A 17,552-nucleotide genomic window follows, 5' to 3' on the forward strand; every position below is an offset into this window, starting at 1 on the left:
TACTGCAGAAACAGCTCTAGACAAGTACAGTCTGTATTACTCAGGAAGTAGTAACATGTAAATACTTAAAGTGCATCTTTGAAATATAATGATACATAAATTCCTAGTCTAAGCATCATCAGCACAGGGACTATTGGTGTGGGTGGAAACATTTCTTTTGCTCTTTGTTTTGTTACGATGAAATACAGCACTAAACATGCGATGGAGAACTGGTATCTGGACTGGAGAAGTCCAGAAATCCCCAGCCTTGTCAATAGCCTGCCAATAGTTTTGTCCTGTTGAGTCTGGATGGAAAACAGCTTTTCTGTCTGTGAAAAATTTCAGAATGCCTTTTATTTCTATACTGGCACCAGATAATTCCTTTCAGGAAATGAGGAACATCTAACAGTTTTAAAGAGAAAGTGGGGAATTGTGCTTTCCATTAATAAGAGAAAGGAGAAGAGGCAAGCCTGCATCGGCCAGCAGCCCCGAACCCACCCCATCCCAGAGACACCCTTCACATTTCTGTGCTGTTGTCCTTGTTGTCAAAACTGCGCCTTCCTGTGAAACATTCAGTTTCAACCAACTGTTATTCTTAGGTGGAAAAAAAGCTTTCTTCTGAAATGTTTCCACCTGCTGTGCAGAACATGTGTCTGCTCCTGTGCATGGCCCGGTTGTTTCCACAGGACCGCTTGCGGCAGCTGTCACTGGTGAGACCCTCGCCCTGGCCCGGCACCCCATTATTTTAGCTGGGAATAACAACAACACAAGGCTGAGGGTGCTGTTATCAGCTATTTGAACCCTTCAAGTTGCCACTCACTTGAAAATCAGACCCCATGAGCCCAAAGCTACCACAGGTGTCGAGGATGCCAGCTAATCAGAAAAACAGCTGCAAAGAATTTGGCATTTCGTCTTCAAACTTCTCAGAATTAGTAATGCTGACAATAGGTCTGCCAGCTTTACAGGCAGAGAAAATGTCCACTGCTTGCCTGTTGGTATTTTTCAAAGATAAGAAGCGTTTACTTGGTTTCTTTATTTTTAAAATGAAATGGAAGCCTACAACAAATGACTATCGTGATTTGAAATATCGATGCCCTCATAACCGTGAGGAGCAAAGACTGACGATGCCTCAACTGGTCTGAAGGGTGCGTACCCAGAAAGAAAGGACTTAAAAACATGGGGAATAGTGGAGGTGTCTATTTCCACGACACCCTGGCTTGTTGTGAACCCTTTCTCCCGTGGGAGCAGCGCTGGGGCTGAGCAGGGCACGGCTTTTGTGTGCCAGAGCAGCTCCGGCCTCCTCTGCCACCACTGTGGGGCTGGCTGGGCACGAGAGGCAACTATCTATCTTTAAGGCTCCTTGGCTCTTTTCTTTTTTTTTAATTATTATTTTATTATTTTTTTTACAGAATGGCTTGGTAGTTAGCAAAAATACGTTCTGATCCAGTATTTACATTGTAATTGGATTTATCCAGGAAAATCATTTCGGATTTGGCTTGACAAGGTTTGAATTGCAAAACAAGCTTTGCAACTATATTAATCAAGTCAGGCTGCTATCAGCATGACAGCCTGTTTTGCCACAGTGAGACTTTCTTTGTTGGTAGACTCGAGTGCCAAAATAAGCAGAAATGATGTGCTTATTCTCTAGGGGCAAGTATAGGCCAGTGTGTTTTTAACTCGCCCTTTGAAGGCCTACCCACAAAATGGTATAGGTGTAGGTCCTGTCAGAAGCAGCTGAGAGGAATCACTGGGAGCGCTCCGCTGCATCAGCCCATGCAGCAGATGGGCACTCTCTCTGGCTTGCAGGGCAAGCTCAATTTAAATGTGGCATTTGCAGTCTGGCAACATGGCCCCTTTTCTGAGGGACTGACCAGCCAGCTTGGATCTGCACAACCCCGTAGCTGATGACCCATGATCGCAAGCAGAAGTGAAATACGCCGAGAGCAGGGATGCCCACGTGGGTGCCACCAGTCCTGCCCAGCCCAGCAGAAGACCCTTGGCCCATCCCTGCTCCACGATGCTCTCCTTCCCAGGGTCACCCTCCGGGGCCAGCGGGCTGTGCTGGCAAATATTTCTGCCTGTTTCCCAAGGGCTCTGTGTATCTTCCTCCGGTACGTGCTTGGAAGTGCACCCATCCGTGCCCATGATGCGACACATCTATTCTGTGGCAGAAGCGTATGTAAAAGACTCTTTTCTGACCACATTATAATGCAAAGACAGAGCTGGAGCCTGTGACGGCCCCCAAGGAGGCAACACAGCCCACCCCCATTAAAAAAAAATAATCAGATAATGCTGCTTTAACATAATAATAAACCCTTATGTAAGCACTTTTGATGTGAAAGTTCACAGACAAGGAAAGGTCTTTGCCAAGGTCCCGTCCTGAACCCCTTAATTAAAGGAGTAGTCCTGTTAATTTCATAAGATTACTTGCCTAAATACGTACCGCTCCTGTGAAGAAAGTGGTGTATTATTTAGCCCTAAACAAATTAGACTATGCTTAGCAGATTGACAGGTGAAGAGGCCATTAAAAGATGAAAAGGAATCACAGAGTCTGCTTTGTTTTGAATGTTAGTTTGATTATTCTTTAGAAGGGCACAGAATAGAAGGTATTCAAGGTTTGTTTTTATCAGAAGTAATCCAATCCGCACCTAATCTTCATTTTAGTGGGCTGAATAAGCCTACCTCTGGAAATGTCCTTGGTTTGCCCCTCCTCTCTAAGAGTGGTTCCTGTATATCCTTGGGACACTGCATCTGCAAGTCTTGTCTTCTCCAGGCACTTTGGCCTCTTCACTTCTCTGAGCTCCTCAGATACATCTGGGGTGAAGTGGAGATCTCCTGCCGAAACCGATGGCCTTCTGGAAGACATCTGTGCCGCTTCAGGCTAAGCTGGAAAAGCAGCAGCTAGAAAACAAAACCCACTCCAGAAGTGTTGTGTGCATTTGTGGCAACATAAAATACAAATCAGAGAGAGAACACGATCATTTCTGTTTAAATCATGTTTGCAGTTCTTCACATCTTTCCGCCTAGAGGTGCCTTTAAGAAAATTTCAAGCAATATTTTTGCAGTCGGCTGTAGGGACTAAACACTAGGCTGAAAATCAACAAGTCAGCAGTCGGCCCGGTAGCAGAATGCCTCCGTGTGTCCCTCTGAATTTTGGGTTTACTTCAACTGGGTGCTAAGTCTTTGAAAATTGGATTTACTTATGGTCCTTAATAATCGTTTGCATAAGCATTAACCAATAACTGCTAAAAATCTGCTTTTTGTCTTATCTATCTATGCCTAGGTTTTTGGAGCTCTCCAGTCTATCAGGTCCTACATCCAGATAAATGCCCAGAATCACGTCCTACTGCAAGATTACTGTTGTTTTTTTCCCAGTCCTGGAGGATGTTACAACTGGCGGTTGTAGCTTACATCTCCTTCGCTGTTACTGACTGTTCATAGGCTGTCGCATTCTACCACAGTCCTAAGGTATAATATTTTGCATTTTATTTATTTATTTTTAATGAAGGATTCTTTGTAAATATGTTTAATAGTATATTCCGATTCAGTGAGAAACAGAATATTGGGTCATTTTTTCATTAGCAGCTTCAAGACCAGCTTAGTCAAAGATAAGGACAAGAATATAAGCTTTGGTTTCTAAAGAAGTTGACTCATGAAGTCTAAATTAGTGGGAACAAAAGAGATATTTACCTAATTTTGTTTACGCATAATTACTTTCTGTAATTTTGTTTTCTTGTATCTTCTCTGGTAGTGAATACTGTAAAGGGTGCAATGACAAGAGAGTGAGGAACTCCTGTACAGCATACACTAGTGCTGCTGTTTTACACATACCAGCCGTACCCTTTACTGAATATAGGTTATTATATTAAAATATAAAAATTTGAGTATTTAAGGCAATATAAGTAAAAAGCCCTTCAAGGTAACTAAAAGACTCCTGTTTAATTATAGATTTATTATCACAGGTTTATTAAAATAATTCTCAGCAAAATTAATTTTCTTTCAAGGAGCAGAACTCTGAATTACAAGAAAAGTAATTCTGAATCGTGTGCTAAGATACCAGCAGTGGTTAAATTGAATCAGTAAGCATTGCTTCTAATGAGTCCGGTTCCACAGCTATACAATTAATGTATACTTGTTATGGTGGAGTTAGTCTGAACTACATGCATATTACCAAGAAGAACTAGCTATATATTCAGTTCTGTTAAGACACTAGTTTTTTTAACCTGTTACTACCTGAAACTGCGATATAACGACTAAAATTTATTTGTCATTAAGGGCAGGGACTTGGTATCAAAGACTGAGATCGAGTTTTACTACACATATCCAAACTGCAGATAATTTCTCTTAAACAATTACAAGGTAAATTTTCTTTGATATTGGTTTATCCTTACTATGAAAAAGAAAAAAAAAAGTATGGAACAAAAGCTTGAATAAGTGACTCTGACAAGCTAACGCTGAAGAAATCTTATTAATTTAAAATTGTTGAATTGGCTGCGTAGCAATGCAGCCTGGAAACCTCAGAGAGAAAAAGAAAATTTAAAAATGCTGTAAGCTTTAAATAAAACATAAAAATATTTTGTGTGTATACGTGTGGGGGGAGGACCATTACACGTAAGTTGGTGTTTGATATGTGGCATATAATTACAGGAAGTTTGTAGAAGGTGCCATGATACCTGTCAATTATCAGCAGGCAGAAAATGCTGATAACATACATAATTCATCAGCATACTGCCCTTTGTTGTTAAGCTGACTGATTTAGCTCCATAACATAACTGCTTATTCAAAACAAGACATTTAAATTCAAATGAAATACTGTTACCTCTTTAAAATGCATTCAGTTATTATACCGATTCAGATGTACATATATGCATTGCTAAATGTTAGCAAGGAAGAGTACAACTGCACTAATTTATATGTGCACACAAATTTGTTTTACTGTAAGGAAAAAGAGCAGCTACCAACATCAGTCAGATCTTATATTATGACATGACAGAAATGCCTTTAACAGAAAACATCTAACAATTAAAATGATGTTAATGTCCTCAACGTATGTATTTATTCTGTTAGTTTCACATAATTTATTTTAATAATTGCAAATATACTTTAAATTTAATAGAAAAATCAATGTAAATGTCAATTCAGCTTGATTTCTCCTTCTATGGCCTTTAATTGGGCCTCCTTGATGTCAGATAGTTCTTAATAAAAAAGCCATGTATCTAGGTAAGAGCTAGCCGCAGGTGTGAGTCAGGTACGGTGGGGTACATTTTCATGCTTTTATTCTGAGTGTGAGTGTCCTCACTTAAAATGAAAAAAAAATAATGAAAAAAGTAACAGAAATACAGAGGTTCTGGAAATTATAAGTTTCCGTTGTTTGCACAGGAGAAAGAAAAATTCAGTATTTAGTGGGACATAGATCTGAGATAAAACGGAAATTTGAGCACAGTACAAAAAGAACAAGCAAAGGAAAGAAATTAACCTCTTATTTACATTTTTGTAATATAAGAAGGAGAAAACGCATGGTAAAACCGAAAGGACAACAATAGAAAGCTTGTCAAGGAAATGTGTTCTGTAGAAAAGAAAGATTTTAGTAGTTGGAGTTCATTCCCACAAGGTGACTGGGAGCAAAAAGCTCTCCTGCTTCAGAAGGATTTCCACCAGGTTTGAACTTTTATGAGTGACGAGTGCATCACGCCCATGTAAAAGAAGCTGTGAATGTTCTCATTGCATATGAAGGTCCATGCTACTGTACTGAAGCTGCCACTCTCTGATGGATGCATTTCCCTTATGAGGGGGTTGCGTGCATTTTCCTGTGCTATCCTGACTCTGGACAGGCACATATACACTACACACCTACAGCACACTGCATCCTGTGTGTAACTAAACAAGCACAAAATCCTTCTGTGAGGCAAATCTTTTTTACTCGGAAAACTGCTTTCCTATATCATCAAATTCTCAGTGAAACTTAGCTTCTTGTCACAAGGTAGCTTTCACATCAGTCCTGTCCTTAACTGTAGTGGCCACGTTTTGGGTCATACATTTTACGCTGCTGATAGCAGCAGGACATGAGGGTGAAGAAGACAGTGGTTTGCCTGTTCCACCGGATACACAGCACTTGGCCTGACAGAGGTACTACAGCTGCTACGGTCTTGTGTAAGTGGGTTTGCTTTCTTTCCTCTGCCCTTATCAGGATGCAGCCCTTGCTGCCTGATGTTCACGCGCTGGTCAGGCCGGCAGGATGTAGGCAGCTTTTTAAAGTGGCACTGGGAGGGGAGGAACAAGCAAATTTCAGTATGAAACCTTTCACCAAAACACTTGGGGCATTTGGAGCTGGTGTGAGGGGCTGCTCGGACTAGAAGAGGTGAGGTGATAATCCCACGCGGCTCTATCACCTTCCTCCGGCAGCTGATGTCACCCAGGCAATTGGTGTCACTCCAGTCTCCAGGCATAGCTGCTCCACAGGCAGTGGTGAGCACGCCTGACTTCTGTCAAACAAGCTTTGTAGGCTGGTCAGAGATTAAACGGAGTATGCTGGAACAGGGAAGAACAGGATCAGAAGGAAAGCAAAGGTTGTGGCTTTGTTTGGGTTGTTATTCCTCTGATTTATTTATTTTTTTTCCTTAAAGCAGCACAAACCAGCACTGATAAGAAATTGAAGCAATAGAAAAGGGTATGAATAAGGACCTGGAATTGCAGAAGGGAGACTGAGCAGATAAGGATGTCATGTGGAAAGAGGAGTGACAAAATCTAGTAAATCAGATGACCTGAAAGAGATCTGAAAAGGGGAAGATGTGCCAGGGATCTGTTCTCTCTTTCTGGGCTGCATTTAACTAAAGACAGTTACTGGCACCTTACCCTTGTCCTGTGATCCTTTCCAAGCCTTTTTTTTTTTTCTTTTTTTTTTTTTTTTTTTTTTTCACTCACAGGTGAAAGGAAAATCCTGCTAGTTCAGCTTAGTAAAATGTTTTTGGTTTTGAAAAGACTGTTGACGGAAATAGCAGAACAAGAAGCAATTGACTACAACCCGGTTCACACATTGTTAAAAAAGGAGGGACAGGCTGCAAAACCAGCTTAGTGGGAGGAGCTCATGCTGACCCCCTTCTCTGCATCTCAACATCTCCCAGGGCACAAGCACTTTCCTCCCCAGCTGCCAAGGTGAGAGCTGCATCACCATTCCACTTTGCCTAGCTGCCACTCAGAGGAAATTATGCCTGTGCTGTTTCAGGGCTACGAATATCCCCTGCTGGCGTGACTTGAACCGAAGGAGAACAAGTATTGTAACACATGATAATTTGCAGTAGAGGACTTCAATTGTCAATCCTCTTATTTCAGATATACTTCATATGCTTAACATGTAGAATGGCATTGTTTTAGTTTTTGCATGTGCAGCTGGATTCAAAAGCTATTTCAGTCCTCCTGATGATTACATGGAAAGGTGTCCAGTAAATGTAGGAACATGTTAATTTTTTTGTTTATCCTTCCTGTTCTCTTGTTTATTCTTGCTGTACGGGTTGTGGAGCTAACTGATATCTCAGTGGGTGGGGCATCCTTTGGCCAGATCCGAGTTGTTGCAGGTACTGAATCTTACTTTATATTTTATCATGCAAACTCATTTCTGCCATAAGATGCTGTCTATTTGTTCTAGCAAATGCCAAAACGAATATCCATAATTAAAATCAGGTTTTGGATATGGCACTTTGCTTAGCTGCAAATAAATTCAAATTAATTTGTCAGCATGTCAAATAACCCAAGCGTTGCCATATTTGTGCCCAACACATAACATACACTCTCTATCCATGATAGCACTGCAAAAAGTAAGCAGCATATTTTGAAGCACAAGTAGAAGAAATAGTCATTTCTCCTAAGGGAGTAAAGCTCTACTCAAACATGCTGGCTGCACAAAGTATTTAGTATACTTACAAGTTATCTGTTTACCCTAAATGTAAAAATGACTGTACTTCTGATTATTTCCTTTAAGTACCTATAGTTACACATTACGGGTATATATATGTATATGCAATTTTCTATGAGCATACATTCCCATGTAATGGCAAGACGGCAGGGGAATGAGGACTGGAAGGACTGGAAGGCAGCCACTGTTTGGATAGGCAGAGGATGTTGTCCCTCTGTGGTAAGATGAGGTCACTGAGAGGCACACAGTAGTCAAGCAGCAGTGAACGTAAAAAAATTGGGAGGCTGAGTAGAGGAAGTACAAGAGAAGTTTGGGGAGCTTCTTGTTTAAGCTTTGCCACCAACCTAAAAAGGACATTTTAGCTACCCTTGATGGTGTTTTATTTACCTTCTGTCAGACAAATGATTTTTATCATGCTTCTGTTTGCACCTCCATAAGGCTTGTGAAAGGCAAGTGTGTTCCTCTGGCATGCAGTGTGCTCTGCTGGGTCAATAGCTCAGTCACAGCTATTGTCCAAAGCAACCAACCCATGATCCCCTCACCAAGCCCCACGACTGCAGTAGGACCTGACACGTATTGTTGAAATCTCACTCACAATTTGAGATTGTAAACATCTAGTTTCTTTAGATTGGTTAGTCATAACTCATTCTTGTTTACACATTTGTAAGAAAATTTGACTACAGATGAGGAAAGAAAAATAGTGCCCAACCCTAGCTTGCTCCCCCTGCCCCTATCCCCCTCAGCAATTGGAGGATTTAGGAATTAAGTGGTAGCTAGAGATTTCTCAAAGTATGCATGAGGGTATTAAACAGAGGGGATGATGCAGCGGAAACATGAAACAACCGGCCCTAGAGTTAGATAAACCTTCAAGTAGCAGGAAAAGAACAGAGAAGCTGATCTAAAATCCACTATTCTGTTATTAATCAATGCTTCTACTCATGCATACCAGGAGAAGTTACTTTTAGGTCTAGATGGACATAATGTCCTTGCAAGGTGCACAGACAGTCAGATCAGTGACTTCTGGGGAACAAGTTGGAATAAAATTTTATTCTTTTTCTCACTGATCTATTGCGGATGTTTTTTGAGAACAGACAGAAACTTCTGCCATTCAGTAAAGGTGTCCCCAGTGGGTAGCAGTCATGAAGTATGCCTGAGCCAGGCCTGAATGCGATTTATAAAAATGTGCTGTTTATATCTATGCCCTGTTGTTATTAATAGAAAGGGAGCAATTGCAAATAAATTTCAAAGTAACAGGGGAAAGCTTCATGCCTTATGGCTGTCCTGGTTCCAGTTAGGACAGAGTTAATTTTCCTCCTAGTAGCTGGTAGGGTGCTATGTTTTGGATTAGGATGAGAAGAGCGCTGATAACATGCTGATGTTTTAATTGTTGCAGAGCAGTGCTTACACCAGGCCAAGGACTTTTCGGCTTCTCGCTCTGTCCTGCCAGCGAGCAGGCTGGGGGTGCAGCAGGAGCTGGGAGGGGACAGACCCAGGACAGCTGACCCAAACTGGCCACAGGGGTATTCCATACCATCTGGCGTCATGCTAAACAATATATAGGGGTGGCTGGCCGGGGTGGGGGGCCGGCTGCTCGGGGATAGGCTGGGCATCGGTCAGCGGGTGGTGAGCAATTGCGTTGTGCATCACTTGTTTCGTACACATTATTATTAATAATACTATCATCATTATTACTATTATTATTGTTATTATTATTTTCCTATCTTAATAAACTGTCTTTATGTCAACTCACAGGCTTCACTTTCCCGTTTCTCTCCCCCATCCCAGAGAGGGAGGGGGGAGGGTGAGCGAACGGCTGTGTGGTGTTTAGCTGCCAGCCGGGTTAAACGACAACAATGGCACAAATAGTTCTTACAGATGAAACTGTGTAACATAGTCCAGTAATATAAAAATGATTTGTTCTGTGTGAATTGTTAAACCAAGAAGTGTAAATAAAGAATACACATTTTCCTCAAACACGCTGTGATAGACGCTTTATTTACAGTATCACATTCTGGAATAGGTCAGAGACCACGCTTTCTGTAAAACATTTCACAAATTCTTACCATATACTTGACATAGACAGTTGATGTGCAATCCATGCAATCTCCTATTACTTACAAGGTCAGATAGACACCAAACATCAACCAATGTTCATGTGGCTTGAAGAAGAATATAGAAATCAAAATGAAAACATATTAAAGTGACAAAGCTAAGCAGCTGCTTTAAAATATCATGTATAATAATGATCATGGTCAGTATAAAGGCTTTGCAAAAGGAGTGTTGGCTTTCAGGTCTCTCAGCAAAGTTGCTGTCAAGGGCTTTTGCAGTCTCTGTTCAACCTTCATTTTTGATAAATACAGGACACTATCCCAGTTACTCAGACACAGGACAAAGGACTTTAAGTCTCTAGCATGCAGTTGACTGCTGGCAGTAAGTAGCAGGTATTAAAATAGCTACACTTGGGCAAATACTAGGCACTTATTTTTCAGATTAGTTAAAATAGCATCTGCTTTTTATTATATGGTTTTCAGATGCAGAACCTCAGATGGTATAAATTATCAAATCCATTGAAGTTGACTAGAACTATGATAATTTACACCAGATGAAAATCTGAACTATCATTGGCGATACAGCCTCACTGCAGGAATATTAAATGAGAAACGATGCCCAGTGGAAGCAGCAAGAAGTCTGGAAAACCATTTGATCTGATTGTGTCAGTCAACCCATATGTTAAAAGCAAGGTATGAGAGTCAGGGGAATGGCTGCCAGTTCGTGGATAGGATTTCATTGTAATTTAAGTGCAGGTTACATGCTCCATTTTGTAGTAGAAACGAGATGATATCTATGGAGTTGAAACTGCCTTCAAGAGTACCTCAACCAGGAATGCTTTCTGCCTGGTGGAGCAATTAGATTGCTGCTACTAACAATCAACTGTTATCACTGCACTTTGACATAAGCCTGGTCTGTCTCCCAGGAAAACCTCATCAGAAGTCTTTAAAAAAGACTTGGGCTGCTTCTGAAGAGAAACTTCCTTCAGTGCAAAGACAGAAAGCCAAACTGGGGAGAGGAGGACGGAGAAGATTTTGCCTCCATTCCCCACAGACACAGACCAAAAGTTGTTTCTTCAGATGCCTGTGAGAAAGGGTGGAACGATGGTCAAGTGTAGTTGCATGTAGACCAGCAAATGCTGTGCCGAGTGCATGCATGAAGACACGAGACTCCTTATAGGAGAATGTAAAAATCAACTGAGGAGTCATCTCACAACAGTTGTACTTTGGAGTCTCCTGTCTCAGTGGGAGTTGCCAGGCAGGTGAGACATCCAAAGATCCAATGTTAAAGACGATTCTTAAAAACACGCAATCCAAAATTAGAGTTCCCAGGGCATGGAAGCCTTGGACCATCCACCCAACAGACTCAGGCGTATGAAATACGAACTGTCTGTGGAAACTGGATGCTTTTCTTAGCTGTATATTTCCAAAGTAGTTTGCTTTTTAAGTATGATCAAACAGCTATCTAATTCAAACATGGATGAGGGAGTGTAACACATAACAAGTACTCCTTGATGAGTGGTGACCAGTGAAACCACACAGAACATGCAAAGCAGTCTGATGAGAACATAAAAGAGAAAAACTACTCCTGAAAGTGAATAAATCATCTTCTTGGTAGTAAAATATGACTGTTTGGGAGCTTAGTTACTCATTTCATCTGAGTAGAGGCTAAGACCTGGAGCTACTAATACCAAGGTGAGCAATAAGCATAGCTTCCTCCTAGTCAGTGCTACAAAGACGAGGCGACCAGTGCTAGCTACTGCCTTCATGACAGCACTGGCACTCTTCTTTCCATTGACTTCTTTAATCAGTTGATTTATTAGCTTCTGCAAAAGAAGACAGGAAAACACAGGGACCTTTCTGTGATTTTTTTTTTTTAAACACATCCCTTCCTCATCGGTATCAAAGTATTTAAAGAGTTTGGGAGACTTGCGTGAGATACTATGGCCAACTTTGCACCAAAAGTCTGCCAAGAAGGGCTGCTATCAGGTATAAGGTTTCAGTTTGGAGGAAGACTAATAGAACATTCAGAAGATCATAAAGAAAAATGTGTGGCAGCAGAGATACAAACATCCAATTCTTGTTAGGGATTACTTGGAATGCTGATCTCATTCAAACATGCTCCCCAACTTATTTTGAATTTCTTACGTAATTATACTCTGTTTTTAAGTTTTTGTCACTGCACAGAGGTCCCTTTTGTATAAGTTCAAATTTGGGTCAAGTTCAGAGAGGCTTCACAGCCATTAGAGACAGGACATTGTCTTTCTGCCAATGTGGTTTTGCCCCAAGCTGCAATAAGGCTGAAGTAACCATTGTAAGGGATCTCTGCATTTCTTATTACTTGCAAAAAAGAAATTTTCAGCCAGGCAAATACATCATTTTGGTCTTCTACGAGCAAAGAGGGAATTGGTTTGCTGTAAATAATGATAAGCTAGTGTTACTTATTATTTTGCATTTTTTCCTTTAACGCTAGATACCACTTTACAAGAGCCCAAAAACAAATTCTGGACAAGCCAAAAGATCAGGTGTCCATATGGACATATCCTTGGTGCATTTAAAACCATGCAGGAACACAAAAGTTAATGCTAGCACTTTTAATCCAAACAGTATTCCACCTTCCGTCTGGAATCTTATAGAAGCACAGCTACCAGATGAACTCTTAATTCCTAAGATTGTTGCTTAGAAATTTCAATAATTAGAAAAGGGAGTATTAAAATTCCACATGTGGCTGGTTGTCCTCTGTGGACACCTTATCTTTAGGACAGGCTTTTATGCAGTCCACACCCCTTGCCAGACCATTTAGACAGGTAGTGCTGCAGCTGTGAGCATCCATAGGCAAAAATATGAAGCATGCGGTAAGCCCATAGCAGAGCTGAAGTAGAACCAAAACCAGCTTGGTCCCCACAGGAGATTACGCTAGAACACCTACTGTGACCATCTGGGGCTGATCAGTTTTGTCGCAGAAGTTCCTGAACCATCTAGTTCATCTAGAACATGTCTTTTAAGAAAGACAACTCGTCAGGTAGAAATGAGGAGAGATGGAAAGGCCATTATAATTCTCACAAAACTGTTCCAATGGTTAGATACCCATTGTTTAGGGAAAAATTTACCACACGATTCTAGTCAGGTTTTGTTTGATTTCAGCAACAGCAATTGGATAGTGTTATGTCTTTGTGAGCTAGATTGAAAAGCCAGGTCTTAAGTTTCTATTTCACTGCAGGTACTTTTGGACATTAGTCAATACATTTTTTGGTTTAACAAACCACAGAGAAAAACTTCCTTATATCACTCATCCTGTACCACATGAATCAATGATTTTTTTACTTCGTAGAATAGCTTGGGTTTGAAGGGACCTTAAGGATCACCTGGTTCCAACCAGGATGGTTGGATGCTGCTGGATGCAGCACTCCCAGTGGGGCCTCACAAGGGCAGAGCAGGAGGGCACAATCCCCTCCCTCCACCTGCTGCCCACCCCTCTGTTGATGCAGCTCAGGATGCAGTTGGCCTTCTGGGCTACAAGCACACACTGCTGGCTCATGTCGAGCTTTTCATCCACCAGAACCCCCAGGTCCTTCTCCGCAGGGCTGGTCTGAATGGGTTCTTCTCCCAGTCTGTGCTCATGTCTGGGATTGCCCCAACCCAGGTGCAGCATCTTGCACTTGGACTTGTTGAACCTCATGAGGTTCAGGTGGGCCCACTTCTCCAGCCTGTCCAGGTCCCTTTGGACGGCATCCCTTCCTTCTGTTGTACTGACTGCACCACTCAGCTTGGCGTCATCTGCAAACTTGCTGAGGGTGCACTCGATCCCACTGTCTATGTCACTGAAAAGACATTAAACATTACTTGTTCCTAGACAGACCACAGAGGGACACTACTCGCCACCGGCCTCCACATGGACACAGAGCCACTGACCACCACTCTCTGAGTGTGGCCATCCAGCCAATTCCTTATCCGCTGAACAGCCCACCCTTCAAATCATCTCTCTGAAATTTGGAGATAAGGATGTGTTGTTTTCTTGCTCTTCTCTCAAAGATTTCTGTTTACCAACAGTCTTCTTGGATCCTAAACTGGACAAAGCAAATTCTAACAAAAAATTGCTTCAGTGACAAACACAGAACTACTATTGTCATTGTAGTCTCTAGAGATTTCTCTCTTTGTAGCCAAGAATTACATGAGTCTTTTTGACCAAAGCACCATGTTCAGGAGTTCATTCATTGTTATCTTTCTTGATAAATCCCTCTGCACCTCTTCATTTCTCCTCTAAATCCCCAAATAAAAACTCATTAACAGAAGAAAAAATCCAACCTGCACTTTCAGTTCTTATTAGGTCCAGCAACACACAATTTTCTGAAGTTGAAAAAGGCAACAGCAGCATTAACTTTGCTATAACGTGACTGATGATTAGATCACAGGAATTATCTGCAGATATGGCTTTACTCCCTTATTTTTTACAGCTGTACCAATACAGTTGTTCAGAAATGATCTAGGGCAATTTTGTAAGGCTCTAACACTAGAAGACCTGGAAGAGACAGGAAAAAATGAGTGCGCAGGAAGAAAAGCACATATGTATTTTTTTTTTCCATAAGAACCATTAGCACTAGCAGCATTAAGGCTGTTTTGTGTAAGTTGGGTCAGTTAGAGAGCTAAAAGATCCTCTGGCATGGGGATTGTCTGCACAGGGGAAAAACATGGTCTGTAAACTTGCTGATGATTATATAAAAGTGTAGTTTGATTGATAGCAAATGCAGAAGTAGTGAAGCAGCTATGGTACAAGACAAATATTTAAAAAGACTGGCTCAAAGTTCAGGAGTAAATCTATAGCACGGGAATGTTACAGAATTACTGTGAGATGACATAATGAATTAGTTTAAGCATGCAGCATAACTGCAGGCTTTAAAGATGATAACAGCCATAATACTCAGAGAATCCCAGAAAAACAAATTGGAAGGTCCCCTAAAACAAAAGGCTGTGTTTTCTATGAAATTTTATTTTGAAAACAACTTGCTCAACTGACCTTCAATGGTCCTGGATTTGGGTGTCTTCTTTGTTCTTTCTTGAGCTCTGGTATTTGGTGAGAAGACTAAACGGACAGGTGAAAATGATAGCCTGCTTTCACTGTTCACAGATGTATTACTTATTAGCTACCCACAAAACAATTGTCTGCTTGCATTCAACTTACTAAACAAAGTCACCTAGACTGCATCATTGACTTATCTTTGTGGCATATTACATCCCCATCTTTTGAGCTACGGTTATTAATTTTGTACAAACTTTGATGTCATTTAAAGCAAACATTAAGTTGTACATAGCAAAAATCGATTCCTAAAATAATCTTAATGTGCTCAGTCAAAATCCCCCATTTGCTATTTTGTTTTCAACCGTTAGTTAACCAATGTTCTGTTAAGTAACAGGTCATATTAGCACGACATATAGAAAGTGCCATGAAGTAGTAAGACAAAAAGTCAGGAAGAAGTCTAAGAACTACACAAACACTATTGTGATGTAAACACTGTATGTTTTATCAAGTGTGTTGTCTAACAAAACTGTGGTCAGATCTATTTTTCATATACCCATAGTTCCCAACATTAGTTCTGCCAATTTCCTTTAATAGCTTCTTGATTGGACTGATATAAGTTACACATTTTTGGCTGACGTAGGTGCTAGACTGACGACCAGTAATCATCTGAATTTTGCCCTTTTTGCTGCCAGTACTCTCAACTTTGTCAAGTCCTCTGGATTGTCTTTACCAGTTTCAAATTTATTGAGAACTAACAGTAGCAATCCAGATAGCTGCTCAACCAGTTAGAATGTAAACGCTGATTTAAGTTATCTGAACATGTGACATTTTAAGCCTAGCTCCGGTGGCTAACATCTTCCTGAGTTACTGCTGAAATAGGATGTGTTTTCTTACCCTCTGAAGTGATAAAGTTTGGGTTTTTCCCATACGTTCCAAACACAGAAAAAATATCTAATTAGTCGTTTATATATTACAAGCAGTATTTCCATAATTTCTATAGATCCGTATTATTCTTAGGACTAACATAACCCACCCTAAATGCATCATTTTCAGTCATGAGGGCAGCAAGGGACATGAAGGATGCTGTGTTCTTTGCAGACGCAATTGCCTTTTACAGCACTGACTCACAGGAAGTAGTAACTCTACATAAAATATTCCATCAGACTGGCCGATGTGTTATCCCAAGATGGTGTGCTGAGGCAATAAAGAGCAGTCACTGTTCACAGCATCTGTTGAAAGGGCAGAGTCAGCTTAAAATCTAGCCAACTTTCAAAAGTCTTTAAGTCTTGCTTAAAAGCAGTTCTGTATTTTCCTACACATCTCCTAAATGACTTGTGAAGCTTATTTACAGAAACATGTCTTTCCTGCTATGTGACAGATGCACACAGAAGAGGGAACTGACTCAAACAAAAAACGGTGAAGTTAGCCTCAGATGGAAGTGCAGGCAAAAGTAATCAGGGAAATATTTTTGTTCAGGGTTACTTGCAACAGGTTGTAGTACTGTCATCCAGAAATGCGTAGTTACATTTGACTCTGCTCCTTTCAGAAAGAAGTGACCTGTACAGGGACATGAAGAAGCGATGTATTATTGAGTCCATCCTCACGCCGTCAGACCACGATTCTCCATATAAAAGACTTCTGCAAAAAATTCACACAACATGCAACAGCAACAAAAATTAATTACAAGACTATCAACAGTTTATACCGAGGACAGCAGAGGACTGACTATGATCTAGGAGGTTCCTTTTACATTCCCCTCCTTATTTCCATTCACCCCAGGCTCTTTTTTTTTTTCTTTATATGTAGAAATAGTATTTATTTTATTTTATAAGTAGAACTTTCATCTTGTCTAGGAATTGTCATTCTGTATTTTTCCCCAAGTGAACTGATTTCAACTATCTTTGCACTAAAGTTGAGCATAAAACTCTAGCTGTATTTGTATTTTTCAGTATACTTAAGAATCACCACTGACTATTAATATTTACACCATTATGTTTTCACTCATCAAGGTAAGATCTATACAAATGATACCACAAATATTCTCGCTGAGAGCACTTAAGCCAAACTAGCAAATTTTGCATAACGTTCTCTCTGCAAATGGTGAAGCGTATCATCATCCAGACTGTAGTCTGAAACATGCTTTTTCAGTTCACAAGCTACTTTCAAACAGTTGTCTTCGGAATGCTAATTTCACCCTTGTGTTGGCAGATCCATACAGAGCGTGTCATGAATGTTGCCATGGTTATACTCCCCATTTAGTAAACAGGACGAAATAAACCCACATTCAATGGCAATAATGCAACTTAGACCAATCCCCAGTTACTCTTAAAGTGGTTCCTCTTCATTTACACTTCTTAAAAACCTGAGTCAACACCGGTTGCATACTCATTTCCAAGTCGCTAGTATTAGGGGACACCGTCCCTTTCGATAAGTGCTCAAACTGAACACACAATTTTTCACTTCACGGACCATCCCTGCAGACAAGGCAAGAGACTGAGGAAAGGGAAAAAGTTGCCTTCTTCCCCCTAGCAGATGTGGTGACTGCAACTCATGAGTACCAGATGCAGGTTGTCACCACAGCATCAATTATCGGGAAGGA

General features: G+C 40.8%; 1 protein-coding gene and 1 long non-coding RNA gene across 52 annotated transcripts in view; one reads left to right on the top strand and one right to left on the bottom strand.

The window, feature by feature from the left end:
• LOC308185686 (uncharacterized protein) overlaps positions 1 to 17,552 on the bottom strand; it is a 41,683-nt gene that overhangs the window by 17,009 nt on the left and 7,122 nt on the right. For 6 of the 50 annotated variants that reach the window (XM_080574131.1, XM_080574133.1, XM_080574130.1 and 3 more), the window contains 3 exons: positions 16,436 to 16,510; positions 14,951 to 15,016; positions 10,462 to 13,749 (listed from right to left, as the gene is read on the bottom strand). In XM_080574131.1, the coding sequence (XP_080430257.1) occupies positions 13,298 to 13,749; positions 14,951 to 15,016; positions 16,436 to 16,510 (593 nt within the window). In that variant the 3' untranslated portion in view covers positions 10,462 to 13,297. Of the gene's footprint in view, positions 1 to 2,661; positions 2,881 to 10,461; positions 16,592 to 17,552 lie in introns of those variants that run through there. The other 44 variants (XR_013943612.1, XR_013943607.1, XR_013943613.1 and 41 more) reach the window with 43 other exon arrangements.
• Positions 2,876 to 16,877, top strand: LOC308185688. Of its 2 annotated transcripts, XR_013943636.1 has the most exons (3): positions 2,876 to 3,008; positions 3,263 to 3,447; positions 6,903 to 16,877. It is a non-coding gene; the product is annotated as an uncharacterized lncRNA (long non-coding RNA). The 2 variants fall into 2 exon arrangements; XR_013943637.1 differs by having other exon boundaries at positions 2,889 to 3,447.

This window comes from Anser brachyrhynchus (genome assembly GCF_964034855.1).
Source record: "Anser brachyrhynchus genome assembly, chromosome: Z".
Taxonomy (NCBI): domain Eukaryota; kingdom Metazoa; phylum Chordata; class Aves; order Anseriformes; family Anatidae; genus Anser; species Anser brachyrhynchus.